This window comes from Asterias amurensis, chromosome 16 (genome assembly GCF_032118995.1).
Source record: "Asterias amurensis chromosome 16, ASM3211899v1".
Classification (NCBI taxonomy): domain Eukaryota; kingdom Metazoa; phylum Echinodermata; class Asteroidea; order Forcipulatida; family Asteriidae; genus Asterias; species Asterias amurensis.
In genome coordinates, this window is record NC_092663.1 from 942,137 (window position 1) to 970,129 (window position 27,993).

The 27,993-nt window shown below is 36.6% G+C and overlaps 1 protein-coding gene across 3 annotated transcripts; it reads right to left on the minus strand.

Moving 5' to 3' along the window:
• Positions 1-317: 317 nt before the first annotated feature.
• LOC139948752 (uncharacterized) lies at positions 318-27,589 on the minus strand. 3 transcript variants are annotated; one of them, XM_071947059.1, is made up of 11 exons: positions 27,450-27,589; positions 22,889-23,005; positions 22,130-22,221; positions 17,735-17,792; positions 17,211-17,270; positions 16,456-16,480; positions 12,405-12,535; positions 11,149-11,283; positions 9,826-9,885; positions 8,724-8,885; positions 318-7,064 (listed from the first exon to the last, which is right to left on the minus strand). In XM_071947059.1, the coding sequence occupies exons 1-11, from the start codon at positions 27,468-27,470 to the stop codon at positions 6,738-6,740; spliced, it is 1,188 nt and encodes a 395-aa protein (XP_071803160.1). In that variant the 5' UTR covers positions 27,471-27,589; the 3' UTR covers positions 318-6,737. The 3 variants fall into 3 exon arrangements, with proteins under 3 accessions (XP_071803160.1, XP_071803159.1, XP_071803158.1); XM_071947058.1 differs by having other exon boundaries at positions 8,724-8,882; positions 12,405-12,580; XM_071947057.1 differs by having other exon boundaries at positions 12,405-12,580.
• Positions 27,590-27,993: the final 404 nt, after the last annotated feature.

Genomic DNA, 27,993 nt, shown 5'->3' on the forward strand with positions numbered 1-27,993 from the left:
ATAGTTTTCGAGAAAGAAGTATCTTTGCCTGAATTTGATTTCGAGACCTCAGATTAAGAACTTGAGGTCTCGAAACCAACCATCTAAACACACACAACTTAGTGTGACAAGGGTGTTTTTTTCTTTCATGTTGAGATACACCAATTGTAAAGACTGGTCTTTGACAATTACCAATAGTGTCCAATGTCTTTAACCAAGTATAAAGCAACAGCCAAAGCTAAATCAAATAACCCCAATCAATCAGTCGTGGAAGCATATAGTTATTTTCAAACAATGACCCAAGAGACGAAAAGACACAATTTGAGAGACCCATTCTGTCTGATTCTAAGTTATTTATTTATTTTTCTTGAAAACATCATCTGATTCGTTCTCTTTTCTTACAAAATCATTTTACATGTTAATATGATTGAGTTTTAAAGAAGCCTGATACATACACGTTTGATTGTCTAACAGTACAAAGTATGATTATCTTTACATATTGTGACATGTTTTTCATTGCATGTAGTATAGTAACCATTCTAAATAAAATAATAAAGTATTTTTGACAGAAAGAATGATTTATGAAAACACTTTTTATTAAAGTTCTTTATCCTGTTTTGGGGTAATCGGAGTTTTCATCATTTTTGACCTTTGCGGTTAAGTTGCAACCCTTTCCTTTTACCAGAACCCAATTTCATAGATCTACTTGCAGAAAATACAGCTTAACAGTTTTCTGCTGAGAGCCATATGAGGATGGTTGCTCGCCTGGGCCCAATTTCATAGCGCTGCTAAGCACAAAAATTTCTTCCTTGATGAAATCAGGAATAGCAACCAATATTCCATTTGTTGCATATTGCTTGTTAATGGTATTCAGCTGTTGTTTGCTTATCCTGAAAATCACATAAAAATTTGGTTGGTAATCCTGTTTTTATCGAGGCAAACATTTCATGCTAAGCAAATTTGTTGTGCTTAGCAGCTCTATGAAACTGGGCCATCCACTTAATCAAACCGATCATAACAAATATATTCCGGGATGTCAGTTCAATGATGTTGCTACCGGTGGCATAATAGTATAGTAAAATTTAAATAAAATAAAATATAAATCTTCTGAGAAATAAACATAAAACTATTCCAGACCAATCTTTTTAATTTTGTTTTTCTGGTGTCCATCTAATCTGTAGGCAATCCTTGTTTAGAAATAAAATTAACACAAATCATGACCATTTTCCTGCTGAGTAAAAACCAATTTCTGATTCTTTGCCAAAAGATAATTTCAATGTCTAATTTTCATTCTTGACAAGGCCTAGTGGCACATGTAACTTTCATAAATACATTTAACTACTCTTCTTTCTAACGTTTGTATTACATACTACAGTTTCTTATTTTCTACACTAGTTGTTTTAGACTACAATACAATTTTAAAAAGTGTTGATTTTGCAACAAAGTTCAGATTGTTGATGATGAATACACTCATTGTAAATTGGTGACAAACCGACACAAATTAAGGTCTTTTGTTATACATCAAGACTCGACCATAACAAAGCTGGCCTTGTATTTTCTGGATCATAAAAGTAAAAATGTAATTTGTATTTCCCCCTGAGATACATGGAGAAATTGATCTTAAATTGTCTGAAAAGTGTTGCATAGTTAGCTTCACATCTAAACAATAGTTCCCACAATTCTGTTCCAAATTTCATAGAGCTGCTTTAACAGAAAATACTGTTTAATAATTGTCTGCTTAGCAGAAATGAGCAGGGTACCAGTCACAAATTGTGTATGCCCAATGGTATTTTGGCAGGTAACCCTGTTCTGGTCAGCATACTATTTGTGCTTTAGCAGCTCTATGAAATTGGGGCATGGAAGTCTACTGTGAACAGAAAACTTTCCCCACTAATAAAATAAAGTTGACATTGAATCAATGGCGAGTATAGGAATGTCCAGCCTCGCTACCATAGGGCACCGCGCCGTATCGATAGCTCTCGTCACTAACCCCCGGAAGGAATGTACTTAGAAACAAAGCTGATTGGCTCATGAACCTGGTTAAATGCATTAGATGTAGGTGTAAAGTGCACGCACTCATAGTTTTAAGATGTTTGCATGTTTAAACACGCTCGTGTTTTTTATTGCACGAACACGAAAAAAAAAAAGGGGATCGATCACAGGCCTAATTAAAAGTGCTAAATTCTCGTACATTTTAACAAACCTATTCCAGGGGTTATGAGCGAACAAGGCATGCTGGGAAAAAAAGCGCGGCAAGATCGATCACCCCTGGTAACGAGGTTGAAGAATTCCTGATATACTAAACACATACTTTGTCTGCGAGTATCTTCACCACAATGTTGACAAAATCAATGCCTGAATACAAACTTTCTTTATATATTTACTGATTCTTACTTTGTCTTTCATTGGTGTATAAAACAATAGATCATATTAATTTTTCATAGTAATCACACACATTATATATACACATTTTTTTTTTTTTTTGGTAAAGAATTCTCTAATGTCGATATTTTCTCAGGTGTAAAAATAGGCCATCATGAACTAAAATCAATGAAATTGTCAAGAGGTATACCATCTGATGCTTGGTTTTTGAAAGAGCAAGGGCACCAAGGCGTTTTCTCTTTTGTAAAGGGCACCTCTGTAAGGAAATTTAACATTATTTTTGGAACATTTTAGAAACCACCAAACGATTGTCTTGGTGAGACTGACCTGGGAGATTCAGATCTTGTAGGCTTCAGACTTTAAAACACTATGTCCACAGATTTACACTAAACTTTAACAGTTTGAAGATAATGATAGTAGAAAGCTTCCCTTAAAATATTACTTGCTGAGGTGCTGTAGTTTTTGAGACAAGAGTAAAACAATGTCACAAAAATAATTTTCGCCTCAGTTTTAGCGTGTAAAAACGTATTAACCAGTTATGGTATCTTATAGTATAATACCATAACTGGTTAATTTCTTTTTACAAATTATTTTGTGACTTGTTTTACTCATTTCTCAAAAACTACAGCACCTCAGCACGTAACATTTTCAGGGAAGCTTTATACTATCATTATCTTCAAGTCGTGTAAGTTTAATGTAACTCTGTGGACATTTGGAAAAAGTACCCGAATCCTTTAAGAATAAAGAACCTAATGGAAAATTGCTTTCTTCTAAAAGATGAAATTCCAGGTATGTTTTTAAAAGGCCTGATCAATTAAGTCGGTTCATAAATAACTTCATCTTCCCTACAATAAGTTCAACACTCAAGAAAATATCAACATTTGCAGAAAACCTCTTTTTTAAATAGTTTGAGCAAGGCACATTCAAATAAATCATTATCTTGCCAACTTATAACAATGAAGTTACATGCCCCTTTAAAGTACTTCAAGTATTTCTTTGACTAGTGGCAGTAATATCATTTAAAGGGATTCGTTTTATGTAAGCAGCAAGATAAGATATTGATAATATTAATCATTAATCATCATCATTGCACATCATTTCAAGATTATTTGACTTTCAATAACTGAGTTTTAATAGGTACATTGATTAAATGAATCAGCATCAATCACATATCGATTTTATATACAGTTGAAATTGCTTAATGTCAATGTTTTTTGTTGAAACCATTGGACCTTTCTTTTTGTAAGAATTGTGTTTGACAAAAATCTGTCTAGATTCAAAATGAACTCGGTGCTTAAAGACTAGTTATCAATTTCTCCGTGGAAAAGTTATCCGAAGTCTTAAAGTTTGTTTCTTTTAAAAAATGCATAGTTTAAATGGAACGGGTGTTATCGGACATTTTGCAACTTCATGAATATTAAGACATCTACGAATAATTAACTTGAGAACAATGTTTTATAAAGAATGGACGGAACGATAATTACCGTATTATAATACATAATCTTAAATGTAGCTTGGCAATCACAAAAATCAAAATTACTTTACAGTTTCATTTTTCTTCTGTTAATTTCAATCATAGGCCGCTAGCCAGAAACTGTTACCTAGTTTTACAAACATCATTGCGAAACAGTTTTTTGAACGATCTGGTTCCGCTGATCTCTACGACTTACAAACACGGACAAAATCTCTCCTATACACAAAACATCTTACGGAAAGTTACAGAGTACAGAAAAAGATCAAAATAGTTTAAAAGGCAAATTGCCAGAGTTTTTTTTCCCGGATATCTTTGGATTACAAATACAATCATGAAAACTTCATCTTTACTTCTGTTTAGTTTAAAAATGTAGCAATATACTTATATCTTGAGTATTTTTGTTAAAATGTCACTTTTACTTATTTCTCTTACTATCTTAAAAAAAAAAAAGACCGCTGGATTGGTTTTCATATTTTAAAGAACATTTGATGATTGATAGAATTTTCCCCAAATGTTTACAACCCAGACTATTTCTTTTTTTCTGGATGTGAATTTGAGAGTATGGCAACAGAAGACGCAAACTATATATTTTTTTGTTCAAAAAGAAAGAAGCCTTGAATTATTCGATTTTGGGATGCGTTCAATAAATTTGAAAGAAAATTATAATCCATTTCAAAGACTCTTCTTGAAAGACAAAACAAAATACATCTTACCGTTTTTGCAGACCAGCCATCTTGTTTAACATTGTAATTAAATCAAGTTGACGTTTTTTTGCTACATCAGTGACTAAAGTGTTTTATATGCTCCTAGAGTCATGTTCACATCATAAAAATTACATTTTTAAATATTTTGTTTTCCAATAAGGGTTTTATTTCTATTCAATGTCGTTATATGGACTTTTAAACATAAAAAAAAGAAAAAAATTGATAAATTAAAAGAACAATAAATATTTTCTGATTTCTATAAATAAATAATCTTTGGTTTCTATTTTAATTGCTCAAAACTTTTAAAGATGTATAGTCCGAGAAGTACCTTGAAAATTATTAGTGTAATTTCATCGTCTTCATCTCTAAAATGTATTTGAAAGACTTTTTCAAACAGGACTCTGTAATTTTCTCAAACACTTCTGAGGAATTTGTGATAATGAACTCAAAAGTGATAACAACATTTTAAAATTGTTTTTGTTAATTTTGTTTATGATCAGAATAGATTTTGTTTGCGGCAAATCAGTAAATGAATTTATCTTTAAAGCGTTTCTGTGAAGAAAAAAAACACAGAAAATGAGTTTGTGACTCTGTACTGAAAGCAAAAGAGGGGTCAACTTTCTTAACGCTGTTTTGTGTAAGCAAAGGACCTAACCTGAACCATATATAGTTTCCCAAAACATTAACTGTTCATCATCAGAAAACATTAATGAACACCAACAAAGTTGTTAAACCTCAGTTTTTACTACTCTGATACCCTGTAAATAAACCTGAATCCTTTCCTTACAGACGACCCTAGATTCTGAAAGACCTGTTTGATTTCTAGTTCTACAATCCACACTCACACCAGCACGGCAACTTTCCCCCAGTCTTCAAATAAAGTGTTTTTATGCCTTTATGGAATATATACATCTTCCAGTGTATTTTACCCCAATATAACAATACTCACAAATACTAAAAGCACCCCCCCCCCCCCGCCAAAAAAAAAGACGTTTTCCATTTTTGAAATTATCAAGAATGTCGAATTTCTTGTGATTTTCACCACAACTTTCACAAGATATTTCACTTAAAAACTAATCACTGTTATGATTACAAATCTAGTCTCTAAATTTGTTATAAAAGTATCCGTATAAAACTTGCTATAGAGTTCTGGCTCAGTCCTCATGGAACGTCACAAAATACCAACTATTTACTTCCCCCACACCATGATTTTCCCAATCGAATTTAAAGAGTGGACTTGTGCAAAAGGTACAAAATATCACTGTCCAAACTATAGTAAGATGTAGGCCTGGGCGACTAGTGAAATTTACTACTCGGTTAGTTGCAACTTCAACATTAGTCGTCCTGGCCTAGTAAGATGGTAATATGGATAAAGTATGACAAAGCAAAAATCTTACTAAAATACTTGCTCAAATAGGAGACTTTCCAACGATAGGTGGCAGCAGACAATTTCCATTGTTTACGTAGTTCTGAACATGCGCATCATTCTGAGAACAATGGATTTATAGGGTAGGTCTGCTGCCCTCTAACGTCCCAGAAAGTCTCCCATTGTCTTTCTTAACTTGTAAGGGATTCGTGATGAATAGACCTTATGCATTGACATCATTCAGCCGTCATCTTAGAGGTAAAACGCTTACAAAACAATAGAAACGCAGATTTGTATGCGCAACGCACAGGATTGGCCAATGAACAGCCCCCTTTTGACCTCTAGACGAGGGCGTCCTGTTGACATGACATCATGAGCATAAGGACTATTCTATTTCAGTGGATAGATTTGATTGAGTTTCTTCAATTGATTTTGTGGTATTTTGAGATTGTCCTTGTGACCGGCTTAAATATAAGTCTTAACCTGGGCCCAATCTCACAAAGCCTGTAAGCACAATAAACCTGCTAAGCATAGGAAATTCCTGCTTTGCAAACACAGATTACCAGCCAACATTCTATATTGCTGCTACTGGTGCCTCACTCATTTCTTGCTCAGCGAAGAAATTTTATAAGCACTATTTTCTGCTTAACAGCTTTATGAAACTGGGCCTTAGGTAGGATTTCACAAATAGTTTAGACTAGTTCTTTCTCGAGTTAGGACGAGTTAGTCATTCTAACTTAGCACTAGCCTTAAATTTTTAAATAACCCCTAGGACTAGTCCTAACTTAGTACTAACGCTGTGAAATCGACCCCTGTACCCACAGCTTAAGTTCTAGTTTTCAGGTACCATAGTGGTTGGGTACCCGTTCATTGCCATTATACTTGGGTCATCCATACGTGCTAAGGTGTAATGAATATCCATGGTGCTACGAACCATCTTAGGACCTCGTTCCCGTCGTGGCATCTTAATCGTCCGCTTCGGAGCAAACTTATTCTGGTGGATCGGCATCTTCGGCAGAAGGTGTGGCATGGCGGTGGGGTCCTGAGCGTAGCCCATCTCTGGGGGTAGGTACGGCCGAGGTGCGACGAATGTTGGTTGGAAAGGGGGCGGGGCCATCTGCTGGTGTGACTGGAGGGAGTCCATGGATATTACGGCACCCTGGTGAGAGCCCCATGGGGGGTTAGTCCGTACCTCTGCGATTAAATACGCAGAATAGTGGAAGGTCTTAGCTATCCGCTATGTGCAGTAGACATTGAGGGCGCTAGTCCAAACAGTGCTCGTTACCTCCAAATGGAGTTGGGAATTTTCTTCGGATAAAGTTAAGCCCTGCTTTGGTATTGTGAACAGCACACAGCAGATAACTAGACCATCTTGCATGCAACTTTCTTCTCTACATCTTTACACAAATTATATTTATAGCAATTGATGTTCAGTTTATCCTCTAGTAAGAGTTGTTTGTCTTCCATAAAACTAAAATCAAATTTTGAAAAAATTATACTTTTGATTTAGAACTGTTAACTCATTAAAGGCAGTGAACACTATTGGTAATTACTCAAAATAATTATCAGCATAAAACCTTACTTGGTAACAAGTAATGGGGAGAGGTTGATAGTTTAAAACATTGTGAGAAACGACTCCCTCTGAAGTGCCATAGTTTTCGAGAAAGAAGTAATTTTCCACAAATTTGATTCCAAGCCCTCAAGTTTAGAATTTGAGGTCTCGAAATCAAGCATCTGAAAGCACACAACTTTGTGTGACAAGGGTGTTTTTTCTTTTATAGTTATGTCGCAACTCTGAAAACCAATCGAGCTCAAATTTCTCAGGTTTGTTATTTAATGCATATGTTGAGATACACCAAGTGAGAAGACTGGTCTTTTACAATTACCAATAGTGTCCATTGTCTTTAAGTAATGACAGAAAACTTGACTAGTTCCTGATGATTATAGATAATAGATAATAAGAAATGTTTGTCTTCCATAAACTAAAATCAATTTGGAAAAATGGATATAATCAGAACTGTTCTTCCACACCATAAGTAATGATAAGTACACTTATCATCACTTATTACATATTTTCCTGTATAGGTCTTACACCAGGGTTGAGATTTAAGGAATGTGAAAATTCCTGAAAAATGGCTAGAGAAAATGGCTACCTCCTTATTCTAGACCAAGGTGTTACAATTCAGGAGGTCAAGACTCTGTTCATCACCAGAAATACAAAACTACAGATTCGTGACTTAAAGACACTGGACACTATTGGTAATTGTCAAAGACCAGTCGTCTCACTTCCTGTAAATTTGAGCTCAATCAGTCATCAAAGTTGGGAGATAATATTGAAAGAAAAACAACCTTGTCACACGAAGTTGTGTGCTTTCAGATGCTTGATTTCGAGATCTCAAATTCTAATTCTGAGGTCTCGAAATCAAATTTGATGAAAATCAAATTCAAATATTTGAGTGGAAGATAACTTCTTTCTCAAAAACTACGTCACTTCAGAGAGAGCCGTTTCTCACAATGTTTTATACCATCAACCTCTCCCCATTACTCATCACCAAGAAAGGTTTTATGCTAATAATTATTTTGAGTAATTACCAAACGTGTCCACTACCTTTTATGAGGATTTTTTCTTTTTCCTTTTTGTGACTGAATTTTTTCAAGAAAAGTGTTAAGAGTTTTAAGAAAATTCGGAAATCAAGGGGAAACCCTGAGAAAATACATGAGTGTAACACTTTCTAGAATTTTTTTTTTTCTCAGTAAAACTTCATTGTTTATTTTGTAGTGAGGGATAATTTCAAAATTGAAATAATTTTAGGCTTACCTCATTTTGTGTGGGTTCCATCAGAGGCATTTCGGGTACATCTGTGGGTGTTTGGGCGTAGGATGGGGTAGATGCAGGGTACATGGCCATATCAGTCCCTGGGGTGGTAGCGTACATTGGCGACACCATACTACCATTCAAACCGGTAGTTGCTTGTTGCTGCTGAAACAAGTTAAAAAAAAAAACCATAATAATAATAAACAATAATAATAAGACTTGTAATGCGCACATATCCACCCTGCTGGGTGTTCAAGGCACAGTAAAACCAAAAACCAAACACAAAGAAAAACAGACACAACAAAATTAGTCATTGAAAACCTGTGATATAAGATAAGTTTTGAGAAGAGACTTGAATTTTGCGGTACAAAGACAAGATCGAAGATTAAGTGGTAGAGAGTTCCAGATACGTGGTGCGGCTGAAGAAAAAGACCTGTCACCCCATGAGTGTCGAGACTTGGGTTCAATAAGGAGAAGCATAGAACTTGATCGAAGATAATATTGAAGTCTTATATAGCGCTGAGTATATACAAACTTTCAGAAAGATAGGTAATTGCAGTGATGAATTCTGAGACCCAATTATTTAGCACCTTATAAGGGTTTACAAGGTGCTAAGGCGCATTAAGCAGCCACAACCAGGAACACCGGGGCGAACCCCTTCTCTTTTCGATAAGTGCACTGGGTTCTTTTACATGCGTTACACAACACATGGGACCAACGGCTTTACGTCCCATCCGAAGGACGAAGCAATGGTTAAGTGTCTTGCTCAAGGACACAGTGTCACGGCTGGGGATTCGAACCCAAACTCTGCTGATCAGAAACACCAGAGTTTGAATTCGGTGCTCTTAACCGCTCGGCTACAACACTTCCACAGATTCCTTGATGGAGTGTAAACTTGAAGCAGTTCAGAAATGTAGTGGGGAGCCTTGCCATTAAACTAAAGGCTCGGTCACACAGGCCATGATAACGAGAACGAAAACGGTAAAAATCGAAACCAATTCTGTAATGTTCCTTTAACACAACAGGAAAAAGGTTTCCTTAGTCAGGGAGATTTTTCAGCAGAACACTGAAAGATTGGTTTAATTTGAGGGAACTTTCTGCATACCTGAGGATGGACCCATCTCCATTGGCCTGGGAATGGCGTAGTCCATTGAGGAGTGGTGTGCTATAATCAAAAACACAAATAGGGAAACAAATAAATGCCAAATAAGAATTCTTATATTAAAGGGAAGGTACACCTTTGGTAGTTACTCAAACAAATATTAACTTAAAAACTGACTTGGTAACGACTATTGGAAAGCTGCTGATAGTATAAAATATTGTGGGAAGTGACTCCCTCTGAAGTAACGTAGTTTTTGAGAAAGAGGCAATTCCTCACTAAATAATAATAGACTTCTAGCTAGAAGTCTGTTATTTCTAGCTAGAAGTCTTTTATTGTTATCTGAAAGCACACAAATTCGTCCAACAAGGGTGTTTTTTCTTTCATAATTTTCTCGCAACTTTGATGACCAATTGAGCCCAAATGTTCACAGGCTTGTTATTTTATGCTTATGATGGAATACACTAAGTGAGAACACTGGTCTTTGACAATTACCAAACGTGTACCTTCCCTTTAACTTAATCTTTGTCAATTTCTACTATAAGATAACTTTTATCAAACAGACTTCACTACTGATTTTTCCTGGAATCTAGTATAGAAGGTCCATCATCTAACATCAACACCAACCTTTACTAGAATAAGAAACTCAACCTAACTCCATGTGACACTTCGTTCATTAATGATCTTACCAGGCAGATCCAATCTTCATAAACCATCTGCTTAATTATGAAAGGTCATTCAAACTGAAAGTAAAAGGCTAGGGTTAAGAGATGGAGGGTTTGCCACTTCATTTTCTTGATTGACCCTTTTGACGCCTCGTATTAAAATTTTAGACATTAGATTTACGATAATGCACAGCATGTGTGAATTGACCAGGGCCCAATTTCATGGCTCTGCTTACAGCCAAATTCTGCGCTTGCGATCACATTTCCTCGATTACGTGCAAGCGCCGTATTTCTGCGCTAGCCTTGTAAGAATAGAATGCCTAGTAAACGCAGTTTTGGTTTCTATAAACTTACACTGATGGGCTGCTGGTAATATTGGCCTTGCTGTGGTTGTGATACCGGTATCCCTCTAGGGGTGGGTGGGGTAGGGAGATGGGTAGGAGGGCGGGATAGGAGGGTGGGGTAGGAGGGCGGGGTAGGAGGGCGGGGTAGGAGGGTGGGGATGGGTTTGGGGGTCTGTATACTAACACTGATGGGCTGCTGGTAATATTGGCCTTGTTGTGGGGGTGATACCGTATGTACCCCTCTAGGGGTGGGTGGGGTAGGAGGGTGGGGTGGTGGTGGGGTAGGAGGGTGGGGATGGGTTTGGGGTCTGTATACTTACACTTATTGGCTGCTGGTAATATTGGCCTTGTTGTGGTTGTGGTTGCGATACCGGTATGTACTGATGATGGGAGTGGTTAGAGGGTGGAGCTTGTAACATCACTGGCATGGTGTACTGAGGGTAGGCCATCGCCGGCTAATACAAAACAAATACACAAAGGAATATAACAGAAATTACAAATTAGAAAGGAAAAACACTGGTTATAATACTCAATATTCGAGGTTGCTTCTTGTGGTTATCCAGGTAACTCAAAGACATTTGATTTAAAGACACTGGACACTATTGGCAATTGTCAAAGACCAGTCTCCTCACTTGGTGTATCTCAACATATGCATAAAATAACAAACCTTTGAAAATTTGAGCTCAATCGGTCGTCGAATTTGCGAGATAATAATGAAAGAAAAAACACCTTGTCACATTAAGTTGTGTGTTTTCAGGTGCTTGATTCTGAGACCTCAAATTCTAAATCTGAGGTCTCGAAACCAAATTCGTGGAAAATTACTTCTTTCTCAAAAACTACTTCACTTCAGAGGGAGCCGTTTCTCACAATGTTTTATACTATCAACCTCTCCCCATTACTTGTCACCAAGGAAGGTTTTATGCTAATAGTTATTTTGATTAATTACGAGTAGTGTCAACTGCCTTTAAATAAAAAACATATTAGAAATTTGATGATTACTTTGCCAACATTTGTTATAGTGATTTAAAGCCTGGTTAAGTAACAGTTATGTTCATTAATGAGCACAAGTTGAAGTACTAATTTCAACCACAACTTATTTTCAATATCCTATTTATTGTTGTTAGAAAAATGTTCAACAAAAAATCATCTGCATTTAAAAACTGATCTGGAACTTGGATGAACAAAATTTAACAGCTTTTAATAAAAAGTTAGAAAAGCACAGAAAACTCTTGCTTAGCAAAAATAGTTACCAGCCAAAATACTGTCAGTTACCATTGCTGTGACTGGTACCACACTCATTTCTTACTTAGCAAAGGAGTTTACCAATCAGAAATTTTCTGCTAATCAGCTTTATGAAATAGTTTAGTTAGTTGAAAAAAAAAACCAAGAAAAAAACCAAACAATAAATAAATATATAATAATTATATACAAAATTCTTGCTCAGCAAAGGCAATTGCTTTCTGCTAACAGCTTTTTGAAATTGGGCTACGGTTCCAAGTCCACTAGGGGTGAATGCTTAGTTAAAAAAATAAAATAACTAACATAAATAGAGTAAAATAAACAAAGATTTACTCACATTGACCGAGTGGGGGTGTTGTTGGGTGTGGTGATGAGGAATTACAGCAGATGGTGGGTGCACATGCCCGGTCCCCTGCACCTCAGCAGGGTTGAAGTACGCTACCCCATTATGATAAGTATAGCTGTATCCTAATGGAGAAGTCAAAACCATTCCGCTCGGTATTAGCGCAGGATCTAACGTTGAGGAATATAGAGAAAGAATAGCCGATCTAGAGTAGTGGGCACTGGCCTGTAATGGCATGCACATCAACTATGAGGCTACAAATCTCTACCTCATTGCATGCATTAATAGCCTAATGAGGCTATAAAACTATACCTCATTGCATTCACATCAACTATGAGGCTACAAATCTCTACCTCATTGCATGCATTAATAGCCTAATGAGGCTATAAAACTATACCTCATTGCATGCACATCAACTTATAAAACTATACCTCATTGCATGCACATCAACTATGAGGCTACAAATCTCTACCTCATTGCATGCATATATAGCCTAATGAGGCTATAAAACTATACCTCATTGCATTCACATCAACTATGAGGCTACAAATCTCTACCTCATTGCATGCATTAATAGCCTAATGAGGCTACAAAACTATACCTCATTGCATGCACATATAGCCTAATGAGGCCATAAACTTTACCTCATTGCATGCACAAATCAAAAACCTATGAGACTACAAAACTACCTCTAGTACCTCATTGCAGGCACATCAATAACCAACCCGATGAGGCTAAAAAACATCTTCCTCTTTGACAGTCAAACAACTGACAAACTGTTTCAACACTTTTCCTTTACAATTTGACATTTCTTTGGGGTGTTGTATTTTAGTTGTGAAAATCAATCAAAGGCAGTGGACACTATTGGTAATTGTCAAAGACTCAGTCTTCTCACATGGTGTATTTCAACATACGCATAAAATAACAAACATGTGAAAATTTGAACTCAATCAGTTGTTGAAGTTGTGAGACAAAAATGAAAGAAAAAACACCCCTGTCATATGTGCTTTCAGATGCTTGATTTCGAGACCTCAAGTTCTAAATCTGAGGTCTAGAAATCAAATTCGTTGAAAATTACTTCTGTCTCGAAAACTACTTTACTTCAGAGGGAGCTGTTTCTCACAATGTTTTATACTATTAACAGCTCTCCATTACTTGTAACCAAGTTAGGTTTTTTGCTAACATTATTTTCAGTAATTACCAATAGTGTCCACTGCCTTTAAAGGTCAAACTATGTAAAAAAAAGTACAACATGAATGTCATCACATTACAAACTTTCCTGTCTGGACTATCATGTCTAGTGACCTGAATACCTCGTCTTAAGTCAACTATTCAGAGAAGCAGGATTCTCTCCAGGATGACAAGGACATTGCGGTCGGTGTCCCCCTTAGCTCAAGATGAAGGTCAGTAAAAAAACACAAAAACTGGGTGACCTAATTAACTATTACCTGGGTTCTAGCATTATGGCAGCTGCAACTTTTTCAGGCTTTACTGTTTATACCCGTGTACATTTCTTATACTTTTCTAAACTTGTGTCAAGTCCAATCGTTGATATTTTCTTTTCTAACCACACAGTTTCACCTTTGCCTCCCCCCTCCCCCCCCCCCCCCCCCCGGTATATAAAATAATTTCTGTGGTATAAAATTGATCGTCCCTTTTTTTTTGCAGATGGGGGAGGGAGTTTTTTATATTAAAAAAAAAAAGTTTTGTTGACATGCCAAATATGACATCAAGAATAAAGAAATCATTATATTCACTATAAAACAGAGGGTTTGTGTGTTTTTGATGTTTTCAATAGTTTTGTCAAACAATTTTAACTCCTAGATGACATTTTCTGTAAACTTTTTCAAACAACTAAGCACAGTGTAGCCCAAGTAAATATTTGAAGAATTGTTCTTGCTTTGCCAACATGAATAAAAACCTTCTTTAAACATCTTTTCAAACCTGTACATTTTGAAAAAAATATCATTGAAAAGGTTGTTTTTTATGAAGAAAAAAAATAGTTTGTTTGTTTCGGAGCTTATGGAATCATCTGAGTTCGTTGAGAAAAACAACATTCTAAACATTTTTCAACTTCACCAAGATTTAATTTAATTGCGAAGAGAGAAAAAGAAAAATGATTGAATAATTACTCTTAAAGCGCCTTGACCTTTACTGCCCCTGATATTGACCTCGGTGACTGGGACAACCAATTATATTCCTAACGAAGATGCCCTTTAACCACACAGGCAGCTATTGCCTTAGATTGCCAGCCAGTTTTGTCTTAATTGTTAGTGCCCTCGCTGTGGTATGCTTAAGTCTCTTTAAAGGCATGGACACATGTGCTTTCAGATGCTTGATTTCGGGACCTCAAAATCTAATTCTGAGGTCTCAAAATCAAATTCAAATATTTGAGTGGAAAATTACTTCATCCTCAAAAACCACATTACTTCAATGTTTTATACTACCAAAAGCTCCCGATTGCTTGTTGCCAAGTAAGGTTTTATGCTAACAATTATTTTGAGTAATTACCAATAGTGTCCATGCCTTTAAGTATGAACCCAGGCCCTACTAAAGCACAATATGCAAGGTCCAGAACACCACCTCTTTAACATGATATCTTTTCCCAGATAGGAGAATAGGTTTCTTCATCATTGACCAAAATAAACAAAAACATAAAACCAAGAAAAATCTGGACATTCTCATGAAAACACAGCACAAACCAAAGTCTTTTTTTTATGTCAACACATGTCCAACCTCAATTACTCAATAAATCCTTCACCCAAGAAAGCAATGAAATAAATCTGTCAGATAAATATGTCAAACCTTGCTCCACAATAAAAGCCGGGAACCATTTCGGCAGTGATGCAGTTAGGAATTAGAAGCAATGATAGCTCCCTGGATCTCGTTTGTAATTTACTAATTAGTGATGGGTTTCTTCACACCTTATCTCAAGGATATGTTTTACAAGGAGTGATAAAGGATGGTATTTCAGCGGAGTTTCACCCCTAGAGAATATAACCCAACACTGTGGGAGTCAGGGTCGTAGAGAATTGCAAACCAGGGCTTTCCTCAAAGGTTATTTAAACTGTTGATCTTGATGTATTTAATGGATGTTAAATTTGCATCAGGGATGGCCCCCCCCCCCCCCATTACACACATTGGTGTAAGGGTAAAACCAAATAATATTCTTTTATCACCGATGCAAATTTAAATCGTTAAATCGTTTGCAGTACCCGCTGCAAACACAGGATTTAAACTGCCTGTAGCTACGGGACAATAATCTCGGTGCCTAGTTGGTAAGACATCTGCTCTGGATCCGCAAAGGTTGTGGGTTCGAATCCCACCCGAGTAATAATACAAATTTTCACAGAACTTGGGAAAGTAGCAAGTATACAGTGCTAACACACATTGGTGTTTAAGGGGCAAACCAAATAATATTCTTTATCCCGGCAACAAATTTAACATCTATTTAATCATTGTGGTATCTGCTGCTAACATATAGGATTGAAACTGCCCCTAACTACCTCTGTGACTAGTTGGAGAGACATCCGCTCTAGATTGGCAACAGTCGTGGGTTTGAATCCCATCCGAGTAATAATAAATGCATATGGGTGGAAAGATGTTGTAAAAGTAGAATACAATGATCCACACAAACATGCCTCAAAATTGCACGGTTTTCCTTTTACCTCGTCGACTAACACGGTCGGCCATTTATGGACATCAAATTTTTGACTCCCATAAATGACCGACCATGTTAGTTCGCAAAATAAAAGGAAAACTACGAAATTTTTAGGAAAACAGTATTCTACTTTGATAACATCTTTCCAACCATGTGCAATTTACAACAAACGATTTATAGACCAACTCGTCCGATCCAAGGCAAGGTGTTCCTTTAGGGGCACCAAGGCAAGGGGGTATTGAGGCAATTGCCTCCGTTAAGTATTAGGCCAGAGCTTTAAAGTGTGGCATCGTTGGTTTCAGTCAAACCAACGTCGTCCCAAATGGTTCGAGCAATGCCATAAACAAGATCCCAACCATTGAACATACCACATCCATTACTTACCCACATTCTTAGGCAGACTCATAGGCTGTGGACAGAAAAGAAAAAAAGAGCGTCAAACACAAGACCTTTACATTTCTGTCTTCAACTTTGCTTCCTAGGTTAGACGTAATTACCTCAAATTGTCAAGTCGTCTTTAAGGTCCTTATACTTTTGACTTAAATGGTTTAGCAGGAGTTGAAGGTGTAAGTCAACTGAGAGTGTTTAATTACAAATGATTAGAGGTATGGTATACAAATGCCATTATAGGCTATATTTAATTCACATATCACACTTCTAGTGTGAATGACGTCAAAACAAGAGCTTAAAGGTACGGGACACTACTGGTAATTTCTCAAAATATTTGTCAGCATAAAAACTTACTTGGTAACAAGCAATGGAGAGCTGTTGATAGTATAAAACATTGTGGGAAACGGCTTCCTCTGAAGTAACATAGTAATGTAGTTTTTGAGAAAGAAGTAATTTCTCAGTAAAATATTTGAATTGAATTTGAGACCTCAGCCAAGGTCTCGAACTCAAGCATCTGAAAGCCCACAACTTGTGCGGCAAGGGTGTTATTTTTTCCATTATTCTCTTGCAACTTCAAGGACCAATAGTGTTCAAATTTTCACAGGTTTGTTATTTTTTGCATATGTTGAGACACAACAAGTGAGAAGACTGGTCTTTGACAATTACCAAAAGTGTCCTATGCCTTTCAATTTATTTAAGTTCTTTCAGGGGGGTAAGGGAAATAGAAGTAAATTGTGTGGGTTACTTACCTGTTTACGAATAGCTTGACCGATGTTTAGTTTCTTATCCTTGAAAATGAGATTATTTGCCTGTAAAAAGATTTATAAAAAGTATAAATTAAAACAAGTTTCTCCTGAAGATGACTAGAGCAAGCTAGTCAAAACATTGAGACTAATTTAAAAACTGACTCCGCGGTAGTACAGTTAATCACGATCCTATAAGAAAGTAGTAGTCCCAGCCTATTTTCTATACCATCCGCACAAGCAATCGTTAAAAACCAGGACAGTTCTTTTCAGAACTGAGAAGTCTCCCGAACATCTGCTCCGCGGTAACCGAAATAAAGCAAAAGAACAAACTCTACCTGGCAAGTTAATACACACATGGTGTTACCGCAAACCAAATATATAAGTTTTGAACTTACAAAACAACTTTTAGACAGTGGCAGTCAAAGTTATTTGTTTGTTTGTTTTTCTTAAAAACAACAGATTTCGGGATAAAAATGGAGAAATTACATCTCTGAAGACAACCTATTTAGGGGGCATCCCTTCTTTACCTGTTCTTTGAGAATTCTGACGGCCTCTTCCTGTGACTCAAACGTTATGAATGCATACCTGGAGGAAAGAAGGAAGAGGAAAATAATCTTGAAGTCATGACATCAAACGATGATGCAGATAATCAGAGAGACTGCTGTGATAATGCCAGACAGCTGACTGTGACATTACCATCAGCCAACTCAGGAGGAGGAAATCTTACCCTAGTCAAGATTGTCAGGGTGTTGTAATCTTATTCCGTCTCCCAGAAATAAACAACTACCCAGTAGACACATTGCCAGTCTGGATGTTTGGTCCTTGGGCAAAAGTAGGAACGTTTTATTGAGTATAAGGGCTGACCTACATGCACAAGAGGTAGCAGGCTTTTCAATTAAAGTTTGAAGATTTTTCTTTGGGTAAACAAAGCATAAATCAGATAAAAGTAGGTAAAATAACATGTCTGCACGGCGTCAAATCATTATTTGGACCAGGCTTTTACTCAGGAACCCTTTTTTACTAACAGAACATGCACTTATCTTCATGAGAAATAAATTAAATGATATCTAACAATTTCAGATGGTTCTTCTATAGCTTTGTTACTTTTAGTCTTAAGAATTCTTGACTTTGAAGATTTTTTCCCCTATAGTTGCAATAGCAGGGAATTGCACAATATCTACAGCTGAAAATCAAACCTCAAGTGCGTGATATTTGGCCCTTGCAAAGAACAAAATTTTTTTTATCAAGTTTAAGGGCTGACCTAAATGTACACATGGTGTAGGCTTTAATAAGGGACTTTTCAGCCTATTTAAAGGGAAGGTACAGGTTTGGTAATTGTCAAAGACCAGTCTTCTCACTTGGTGTATCCCATCATAACCATAACATAACAAGCCTGTGAAAATTTGGGCTCAATTGGTAGTCGAAGTTGCGAGAAAGTGATGAAAGAAAAAACACCCTTGTTGGACGAACGTGTGTGCTTTCAGATAAGAATAAAAGACTTCTAGCTAGAAGTCTTTTATATTTTTTGTGCGAAATTACCTTTTTCTCAAAAACTACGTTAGTTCAGAGAGAGCCGTTTACAGCTCTCCAATGCTCATTACCAAGTCAGTTTTTAAGTTAATATTTGTCTTGAAGAATTAACAAACGTGCACCTTCCCTTTAATCACAATTTTGCTGATTTTCCAGAGGACAAAAAAGAGGACAAAAAAGAGGACAATTGGAAATCAGACTTAAAAGTAGGAAGAATGCGTGCCTGAAAAAAAGGAAACATGCCTGAAAAAATAAAAAAAAAATAAAAATGCATGCACAGAAAAAAGAGACTTTTGAGATGACATACATTGACAAATCAGTTAGACCTTTTGGCAGTGACATACTTGGGTGTGTTGAATGTGATACTTGCACTTTTCAACTGCCCATGGTATGTGAATTTGATGTAGATGAATGAATGAAGAGATAAGGCTGTTTTACTCTACCGTCCATTAGAAACGGAAACCATGGTATGGTTTGGATATGTTGCTTGAGTATACACTGTAGTTATTCTTAGAGAACTGGAACAAACCCTCATTAATCAATCCAACCTCAATGTTTTGGATAAAATATTATACAAAGAACACCCACACAATTTTCAGACTCATTTGTGGTGTTTTCATGGAAATGTCATAGCATATTTTTAAATTTTTTTTGCAACTTTTCGGTCACTAGCGGTGGAACAAAATTGGGTATAAGCACACGAGGGTGGTTGGTATTCAATTGTGTTTATCGTTTAGGTGTCCGATAGCGTCCAAAATTTTTATCGCGTCTCAAAAAAAGTAGTTTTTCCTTTATTATATCCATACGACATACGTCCCCATCCCCATAGCTTGGTGAAGAACCAAGTGCGCACGCGCAAACTCATATACGCCAGGTCGCCCATTGTTTGTATAAGGTATGTGGGTGAATACGAGGTAATGTTAAACGACCGCGATACCACTGGTACGACTTTTGAAGTCCCTTCGTTCAAACTCCTTCTCTTCCCTTCCCCATGATTTGAGAGACCACATAACTATCAAGTTTAAAAACCTGTGAACTTTAGAATCAATGAAAGGCTACTGATCGTTCTGAATCCCCAAAACAACACTTGCATTCAATTAAAGGCAGTGGACTCTTTCGGTAAACAGTGTTGTCCAAGGCCCACACTTTGTGTACCACAACTTCTACATCAAATAACAAACCTGTGAAAATTTAGGCTCAATCGGTCATCGGAGTCGGGAGAAAACAACGGAAAAACCCACCCTTGTTTCCGCGCATTTCGCCGTGTCATGACATGTGTTTAAAATAAATCCGTAATTCTCGTTAACGAGAATTTATATTGTTTTGCTGTTTTCTCAAAAAGTAAAGCATTTCATGGAATAATATTTCAAGAGAAGTCTTTCACCATTGCCTTCCGTAAACCCTGTAAGTTATGTGTAAATCTGTGAACTTTTTTTTTTTTTTCTGAACCGAAAGGGTCCAATGGCTTTAATAGTTATTGTTAAAATAAAATTGAAAACTTTGCCGTTTTTTAAATCCAAATGTTGAAAAGTGACTTTTGAAGAACAGCTTCAACTTGTATCATAAGTGGATGTGAACTAATTGAACAATAGAGTTCAAATTGAAGATCAAATAATATAAACCACAAGGGAAACTGACTGTGTAAGTTTAAATTATTTGGGGTAAAAAAAAAGCTGAAAATTTGACTAGAGTGGGACTCAAACCAAAACCTCTGGTTTAACATGCCGGCGCTCTACCAACTGAGCTATCTAGCCCTATGTTGGCGGTCTTCCTATCTTGTCAAACTTTTGAATGCAACAAACTTGGATATTACGTTATAAACACATTGTGCAGTTTGTGAAAACCACTTAACTTCCAGCCACCTAAAATTAAACTCCCGCCAAGATATGCACTTTGAAAAATCAACTAAATCTGATAAGCTATGGTGACTGTTATTATAACACCCATGGTTTCATCAAATAGATTCAATCCTCTTTAAAGGCGCTGGACACTATTGGTAAGTACTCAAAATCAATGTTAGTATAAAAATTACTTGGTAACGAGCAATGGAGAGCTGTTGGTAGAATAAAACATTGTGAGAAACGGCTCCCTCTGAAGTAACGTAGGTTTTAGAAAGAAGTAATTTTGCACTAAAATGCTTGAATTGATTTCGACACCTCACCCATAAGGTTTCGAATAGTTTTTGAAACCTCACACGTAGTGAGGTAGTGAGGTCTTGAAATCAGGCATCTGAAAGCACCCAACTTGTATGACAAGGGTGTTTTTTCTTCCATTATTCTTTTGCAACTTCGATGACCACTTGAGTTCAAATTACCACAGGTTTTGTTATTTTATGTATATGTTGAGATTCAGAAGACTGGTCTTTAACAATTACCAAAGGTGTCCAGTGCCTTTAAGCAACTGACACTCTAGGTTCAATGGCCTTGTCATTATGTGATCATTCTTAAGAAACACGCTGTTTTCTTTACTAATGCATGCTCCACATGACAGCTTGGATAATTATTGGTCCGACTTTGCTGTCAAGACGACGTCAAATTCTCTTTCTTATTTCCCCTATCAATTAGCCTATCATGAAAACTACTACATGTGTTGACCGTTGGTAACCGAGGGACTAGTGAATGTGCGATACATGTCACTTAGGCTTTGACTTGTTAGAGCAGGTTTATTTGCAATTATTGGAGTTTTATGCAATGACATGCAAGTGTGAATTTGATTTCAAAGTCACTGTTGCAATGTTTACCTTTTCCCATTGTGACTGTACCTAATTCTAAATGAAATAATAAACAGTGCAATACTTAAAGAATGCAACTGCCTTTGTTGCCCCCAGTCATTGCCTTAGTGCCCCTTAAAATGTTTGAATAATTTTTTTTTAAACTTCCTTATCCTTATCCAAGGAGAAAATGACAGGCCACAAAATAACTAAAGGCACCAACAGTAATTGCTGTGGTGTCTTTTGCAAAGTTCCGATACAAAATTAGATTTTCTTCATGCCCCTTACCAGAGCAAAAAATGCTGTGCCCCTTCAAGAAGGAAACTCAAGGCCTGAAAATGCCTTGCTGCCCTTGCAAAAAACCCAAAAACAAAACATCAGGTCTGGATACATAACGTACTGTAACTTGGCTAGCTCAATTAAATTATTGTTGGCGAGTATTAGTTTATCAGCAGGCCTGTATGCTTCGCTTTTGAAAGGGCAAGGGCACCAAGGCATTTTTTCTTTGGTAAAGGGCACCCTATGATGAAATTGCAAGTTTGTACTGGAGCATTTCAAGGGCACCAAGGCAATGACCAGGGGACACGGAGGCAAAATTTCATATAATTCCATCGAACTTAAACTACTTTATTTTCTACTAAATCCTTTCATAATTTTGTCTTAAAATCCTGAACTGACTTACCCTTTGGACACCCCAGCCCTATCTGCGATAATTTTTGTCTCTTTAACACGTCCGTAGTGAGAGAAGAAATTTTTAAGTTCAGCTTCACACGTCTGTAAAAACGAAAAAAGGTACACCAAAACTGAGTCAACTGAAAAATCAAGAGAATTTGATACAGTTAAGTAATATAATCATAGAGATGGTTTTACAGTTGTTTCTAGCTGCACTTAAAACTATGGCACTTTAAAATCGCACTGTTTATTCAACTGTGTTGTGGTAGAATGAAAGATGAAATCTGATCAATGAGTAGGATAGAGCAAGGACTAAAATAAGTTGGGGGGGGGGCAGTGCATTAAAGCAAAAATGCATGTCTGGAATTACACAGCACAGGGGCCAGCCATCCTCCGTTACTCTAGTTTTGGCCTTGACGCCCCTTTTAACAGAGTTAAGGCCCGGTCCCACTGCAGCGATAACGAGAACGATAACGATTGAGACGCAAAGAGAACGCGTTCTATTGGTTGAATTGCTCCACACAGAATACGCCCATGCTCATTCAACCAATAGAATGCGTTCTCTTGGCACGTTATCGTTCTCGTTATCGCTGCAGTGGGACCGGGCCTTTAACTTTAAGATTTTCAAATGGAAGTGCCCTTTGCAAAATGAAAATGGCAAAGCTTTTCCAGGCCTGAAAAATTCCTCAAAAAGGAGTGCTTGGGCAGGAGTTGGATTTTGGAAGAGTTTTTCGACTGCCAACACAAAAACTATTTTTGTTTTACTTACATTGAAGGAAATGCCACCCACAAAGATCCTATTTGGGATCATGGTTCCATACTTGGGAGCATTTGGAGCACTTGGTATGGGAGAGGAAGCAGTGGAGCTATTACTGCCATCAGCAGGCTGCAAATAAACAAAGATCAAGATTAACAAGTCAGAAATAGAAACAGACAGTCTAAGCCTTCAAATTAAAGATGCTATGTCAAATTTTTGGCCATTTTGACCCAACAATTGGGATTTAAAATTCAATCTATAGGTATTTTGATGGGGGTCGAGAAAGTTACAAGCTTTATTTGAGCCATTGCTCGAAAAAGTCCGCCAATTATTAGTAGCAGTGAAATAAAGTGCTCAAAATTAGTTTTGGCGGGATCCTGACACCAATTCTTATGTGTTTTATAAGAAACCATTTAACTTTTTGTGATGGTTCCTGACCATTAAAAGTAAAAGTTAATCTTTTTTTTGTTAGAGTGGGTGATACTATTTGAAAAAACCCTATTTTTTAATGTTTGGGGCAAAAAATCTGACATAGCATCTTTAAAGCTATTGCCGTGGTGCTCTGTGCCTTTGCTGTGGTGCCCTTTACAAAGTTTCAATACAAAGATACATTTTCCACATATTAATATTAGGAATGCCCCTGACCAGAGGAAAATTGCTGTGCCCCTTCAAGACCCCGAGATTAGAGATTGAAATTTAAACTGATTGCAGACCTAAGGTCGGCGATTTTTAGCGTAGGTCAAGTAAACTCACAAGTCCCAGGCCTTGCGTTTTTCAATTGAATAAAAAGGTTTAAAAAACAAAAATGATGATCAAGTATTGATTTTATCAAGTTTGATAAACATCATTCAATTTTGTTGAGAATCAAAGTATTACATTTTAAGAATGAGATAAATCTTCTCTAGTGCATGTTCACATAAAAACAATTTGTACATAAAATGTAGTTTTTCTGATTTTGATCCTGATCTTGCTGGTCCCATAAAACTTGCCATGCATTCCTGTGGCTTTTCCACTGCTAGTCGAGCCCCACAGGGTTAAGATAGTTTGAAGCTGGTATCCAAGTTATTATGACAAATCCCATGCAGTTGAGGAAATATTTATTTACCAAAATTGTTTTAGGAAGAATGTCTTTGCCATTAGGCCTATAGGCCATGTTCTACAATATTTATTGATTTTGATTAACTTGCAGAATACAAATGGAGTTTTTGAGAGAAGGGTGGAATTTGGAAGTTTTTAAAAACAGTGTACACACTGTAGATCTAGATTACAACAGTAATCCTTAAAAAATGTTTACTCAACAATAATGCCATTAAAATATGTTATAAATTTAAAAGTAGGTTTGTCAGAATTTTAAGCATATCTCACTCAAATCTATATGATTGAAAATATTCAATAAGGAAACAAAGATAGAATGCTAATGAGTCTATTTCCTACATGACATTGTCAGTTAGATCCATTTTTGGCAGGCTGGTTTGGTGTACGACCATGGTTTATCATTGATTAAACCTTGTAATCAACATGCCTTTATCATATGCCCCCAGCAGGACATTCTAGCCTACTCAACTCAGACATGTAAAATCTTGTCTCACTGTTAGGTTGTGTATACATCTAGTTAAGAACCTACGTATCTTTTACTGCGTAAATATCTGTACAACTGCCAACTGCAATTAACCCCCATATGTACCTTGGGTTACGAGGTTTTGGGGTTCAGCTAAATGTCAGTTAAGGTTTTTTGTCTCGTTTTAAAACTGAAAAATAATCCTAGCTAGAGATTAGTGTTCTTGTAGTAATGTTTAATTGTTTTAAAGGCAGTGGACACTATTTGGTAATTACTCAAAATAATTGTTAGCATAAAAACTTACTTGGTAACAAGCAATGAAGAGCTGTTGATGGTATAAAACATTTTAAGAAACAGCTCCTGAAGTAGCGTAGTTTTCAGGAAAAGAAGTAATTTTCCACGAATTTGATTTTCGAGACCTCAGAATTAGATTTTGAGGTCCCGAAATCAAGCATAGCCTGAGAGCACGCAACTTTGTGTGACAAGAGCGTTTTTTTTTCTTTTTTCATTATTATCTCGCAACTTCGACAACCAATTGTGCTAAACTTTGCACAGGTTTGTAATCTTTGACAATTATCAAAGGTGTCCAGTGTCTTTAGTTGGTCCCAGGTAGCAGGAATCCTAATTGTGCAAATTGCTTTTATAAAGAATATTTTTGATTGACCCCAATTCACCCAAAGTCATCACCCTCTAAATTTTGGTAGCCCCATGGGAGTTACATTCCGTGTAAGTTTACTACTGTGCAGCCCGCACATTTTGAACATTGCGCAAGTAACGCACATCATACCTTTGCAATTTGATCCCCAAAATGGCAGACCATTGGGGCACACACAGCTCTGTATGTGACGTCAATGCTAGACTGGTGCCATGCTGGGCCAAATTTAATAAAGCCTGTTAGCACAAAAACTTGCTAAGCACAGTAGAGTGTTGCTCAATAGAAACAGGTTACCAGCCAAAATTACATTAAGTTTATATTGTTGTGACTGGTGCCCAACTCAACTTCTGCTTAGCAAAGACATTTTTAGGCAGCATTTTCTGCCTTAAAGATTTATGAAATTGGGCCTTAGTAGTACCGAAGTATGGGAAGTGGTGTGTGCTGTTGAAAAAAAAAATGCTTGATGTAATTCTGCTCCTCATTGGTTTAACAAACGTATTTTTTCTTTAATGACCTAGTTTTACAAGAGGTTAACTTAACCCCCTTCTTTTGAAGTCTACCCTCCCTCCTCAAACCATGTACTATCTTTTTCCATAACTGCAATACTTCAAAGTGAATTGTTTCTCAAAATGCATTTATACTATCCAGAGCTACTGTAGAAAAAACACCCTTGTCACACGAAGTTGCGTGTTAGATGGTTGATTTTGAGACCTCAAGTTCTAACTTGAGGTCTCGAAATCAATCAAATTCGTGGAAAATTACTTATTTCTTGAAAACTACGTCACTTCAGAGGGAGCTGTTTCTCACACTGTTTTATACTATCAACCTCGCCCATTACTCGTTACCAAGTGAGGTTTTATGCTTATAGTTATTTTGAGTAGTTACCAATAGTGTCCACTGTCTTTATTAAGGTTGTATGTATTTGTTCCCAAATGACCTAGTTTTACAAAAGAGGTTACTCCCCTCTCACCCATGGGGCTTGGCATCATGCCCTGTTAAAACAATACCGCTGTTCGCGATTACATTCAATACATCAATATGACTTGAGCTGATTACATGTACTTTACTAGCCCAGCCAGAGGCAAATAAACAGCATGTCTTGTGTTGCAGTACACAGCCAACTATAGGTCAACTGTAGATATGGCGTACACAATATATTAACGCCGTTAAGTGAACTGAATAAGATGGAGACTTCTTAATCTTATCTTCTTGGCTTTAATAAATGGCGCTGTAGTTTTTTAAATATTAAATTATTTATTATCAACAAAATATTATATTTCTAGGTCCAACATGACAATACATTTGTAAAGAAACATCACTGCTTTTAGGAAGAGTAAAGGCCCAGATAAAATGGTTGTTTCTACAAATCGCAGGTTCCTTGAGTTGCTGGCAATGTGTCCCATGGCCTTTTCTTTTAGACAGGACTAGGACTACCAAGTTAAAACTGACAACATATTTTTGAAGTTTTTCTTGCCAATCTGGATAAGATTAAGAAGGTCTCCTTTTATGTTTTTTTCTTCTCTTATTAAGTTGTTGGATATAATTTGGCTTCAATTATTTAAAAAACCATGACTGTGTATGCAACTGGGTACAAAATATTGATTTAAGAAAAGGAGGAGCAATAAAGTTATTGATACAATTCCTGCTATCTTAGTATCTAGCATGACAAACTAGGGCCATATTAATATAACAACTAATTTTCCCTGAATCGACCAAGCCTCTAGTCTAACACTAAAAAAACCAAAAAAAAACAACATCCCAACTAACAAACTCAAAAGACTTTTGACTTGAGTGATAGGGGCCTACTGTGGTTTCAGTTTAATAATAATGAGAAAAATCAAACCCACAACAAATTCAGCAAAATTGTTCATCGATCTCAAACTCTGTTTCAGCCAAAACAAATCATGAATCAATCACATTCACCATGTTCACAGAATTAAAAATGTTCAACTACAATTTAGGCTAGGCCTAATTTCAATCTTGTTAATTTTTAACGGTAAGCACACTCACTCAGTCACCAAACTTCAGTCACAAGGTTGACATAATTTATAGTAATGAACTTTCAAACTTCTAGTTTCAAGATTTTCGAAAAATGGTGACAAACATCACCATGTTGTGAAAACAATTTCAAACACAAGGGCACACGCGGGCTTACCGACTGATGGAGTTCCCCATGATCATGGGGCATGAAGGACACAGAGACACCCCAAGTGTGCGCTCTGATGCACCCGGTAAGGTTTCCTCCCGTGCACGCTCAAAAAACACCAAACAGCAAGTTTTCGTTTGTCATCCTTCAAATGTTTGCAAAATAACAACAATTCTATCAGCTGTAAACATACTTTCTAGCTATTCATACTTACTCCAGATTGCACCTCTGTCATGATGGCCGGAAAAACTTGAAAGAAATCGTCAAAAATAAGCAAAGATCCACCGGTAAATTTGTAAAGAAATAAAATACAGGCTCCAAGACACACTGCGTAGTAAAATCCCAGGCGATGACTAAATTATTACATACGAAATAATCTTAGCGTTGGTTTTCATCAGCTGGAGTTGGAACATACCATCCATTCCAGCAACAGGGATGTTCCAATGTCTGCAGGCTCGCGTGGCATGCGGAGAATGTTGGGTTCTTTTGCATGTGAATTTTGTTTACGGTTTGCCTGCTTTAAATTATTGTAAAAAATTATAGTGCTATTGTTTCAAGGGTGTACCTTTGTTGATAAAAAGGCAACAAAAAAACTGTCGATGCTGTAAAAACAGAGGGCATAAGACAGATTAAAACTATGAAAAATTCAGATAAAAATTCTCCGAAGATTATTTTTAACTCGGGATCGGTCCAGCGCAATATAAAAATAATGGATACCAATTATGGGTAATGGAATAAAAGTAAAGTAAAATTTATTT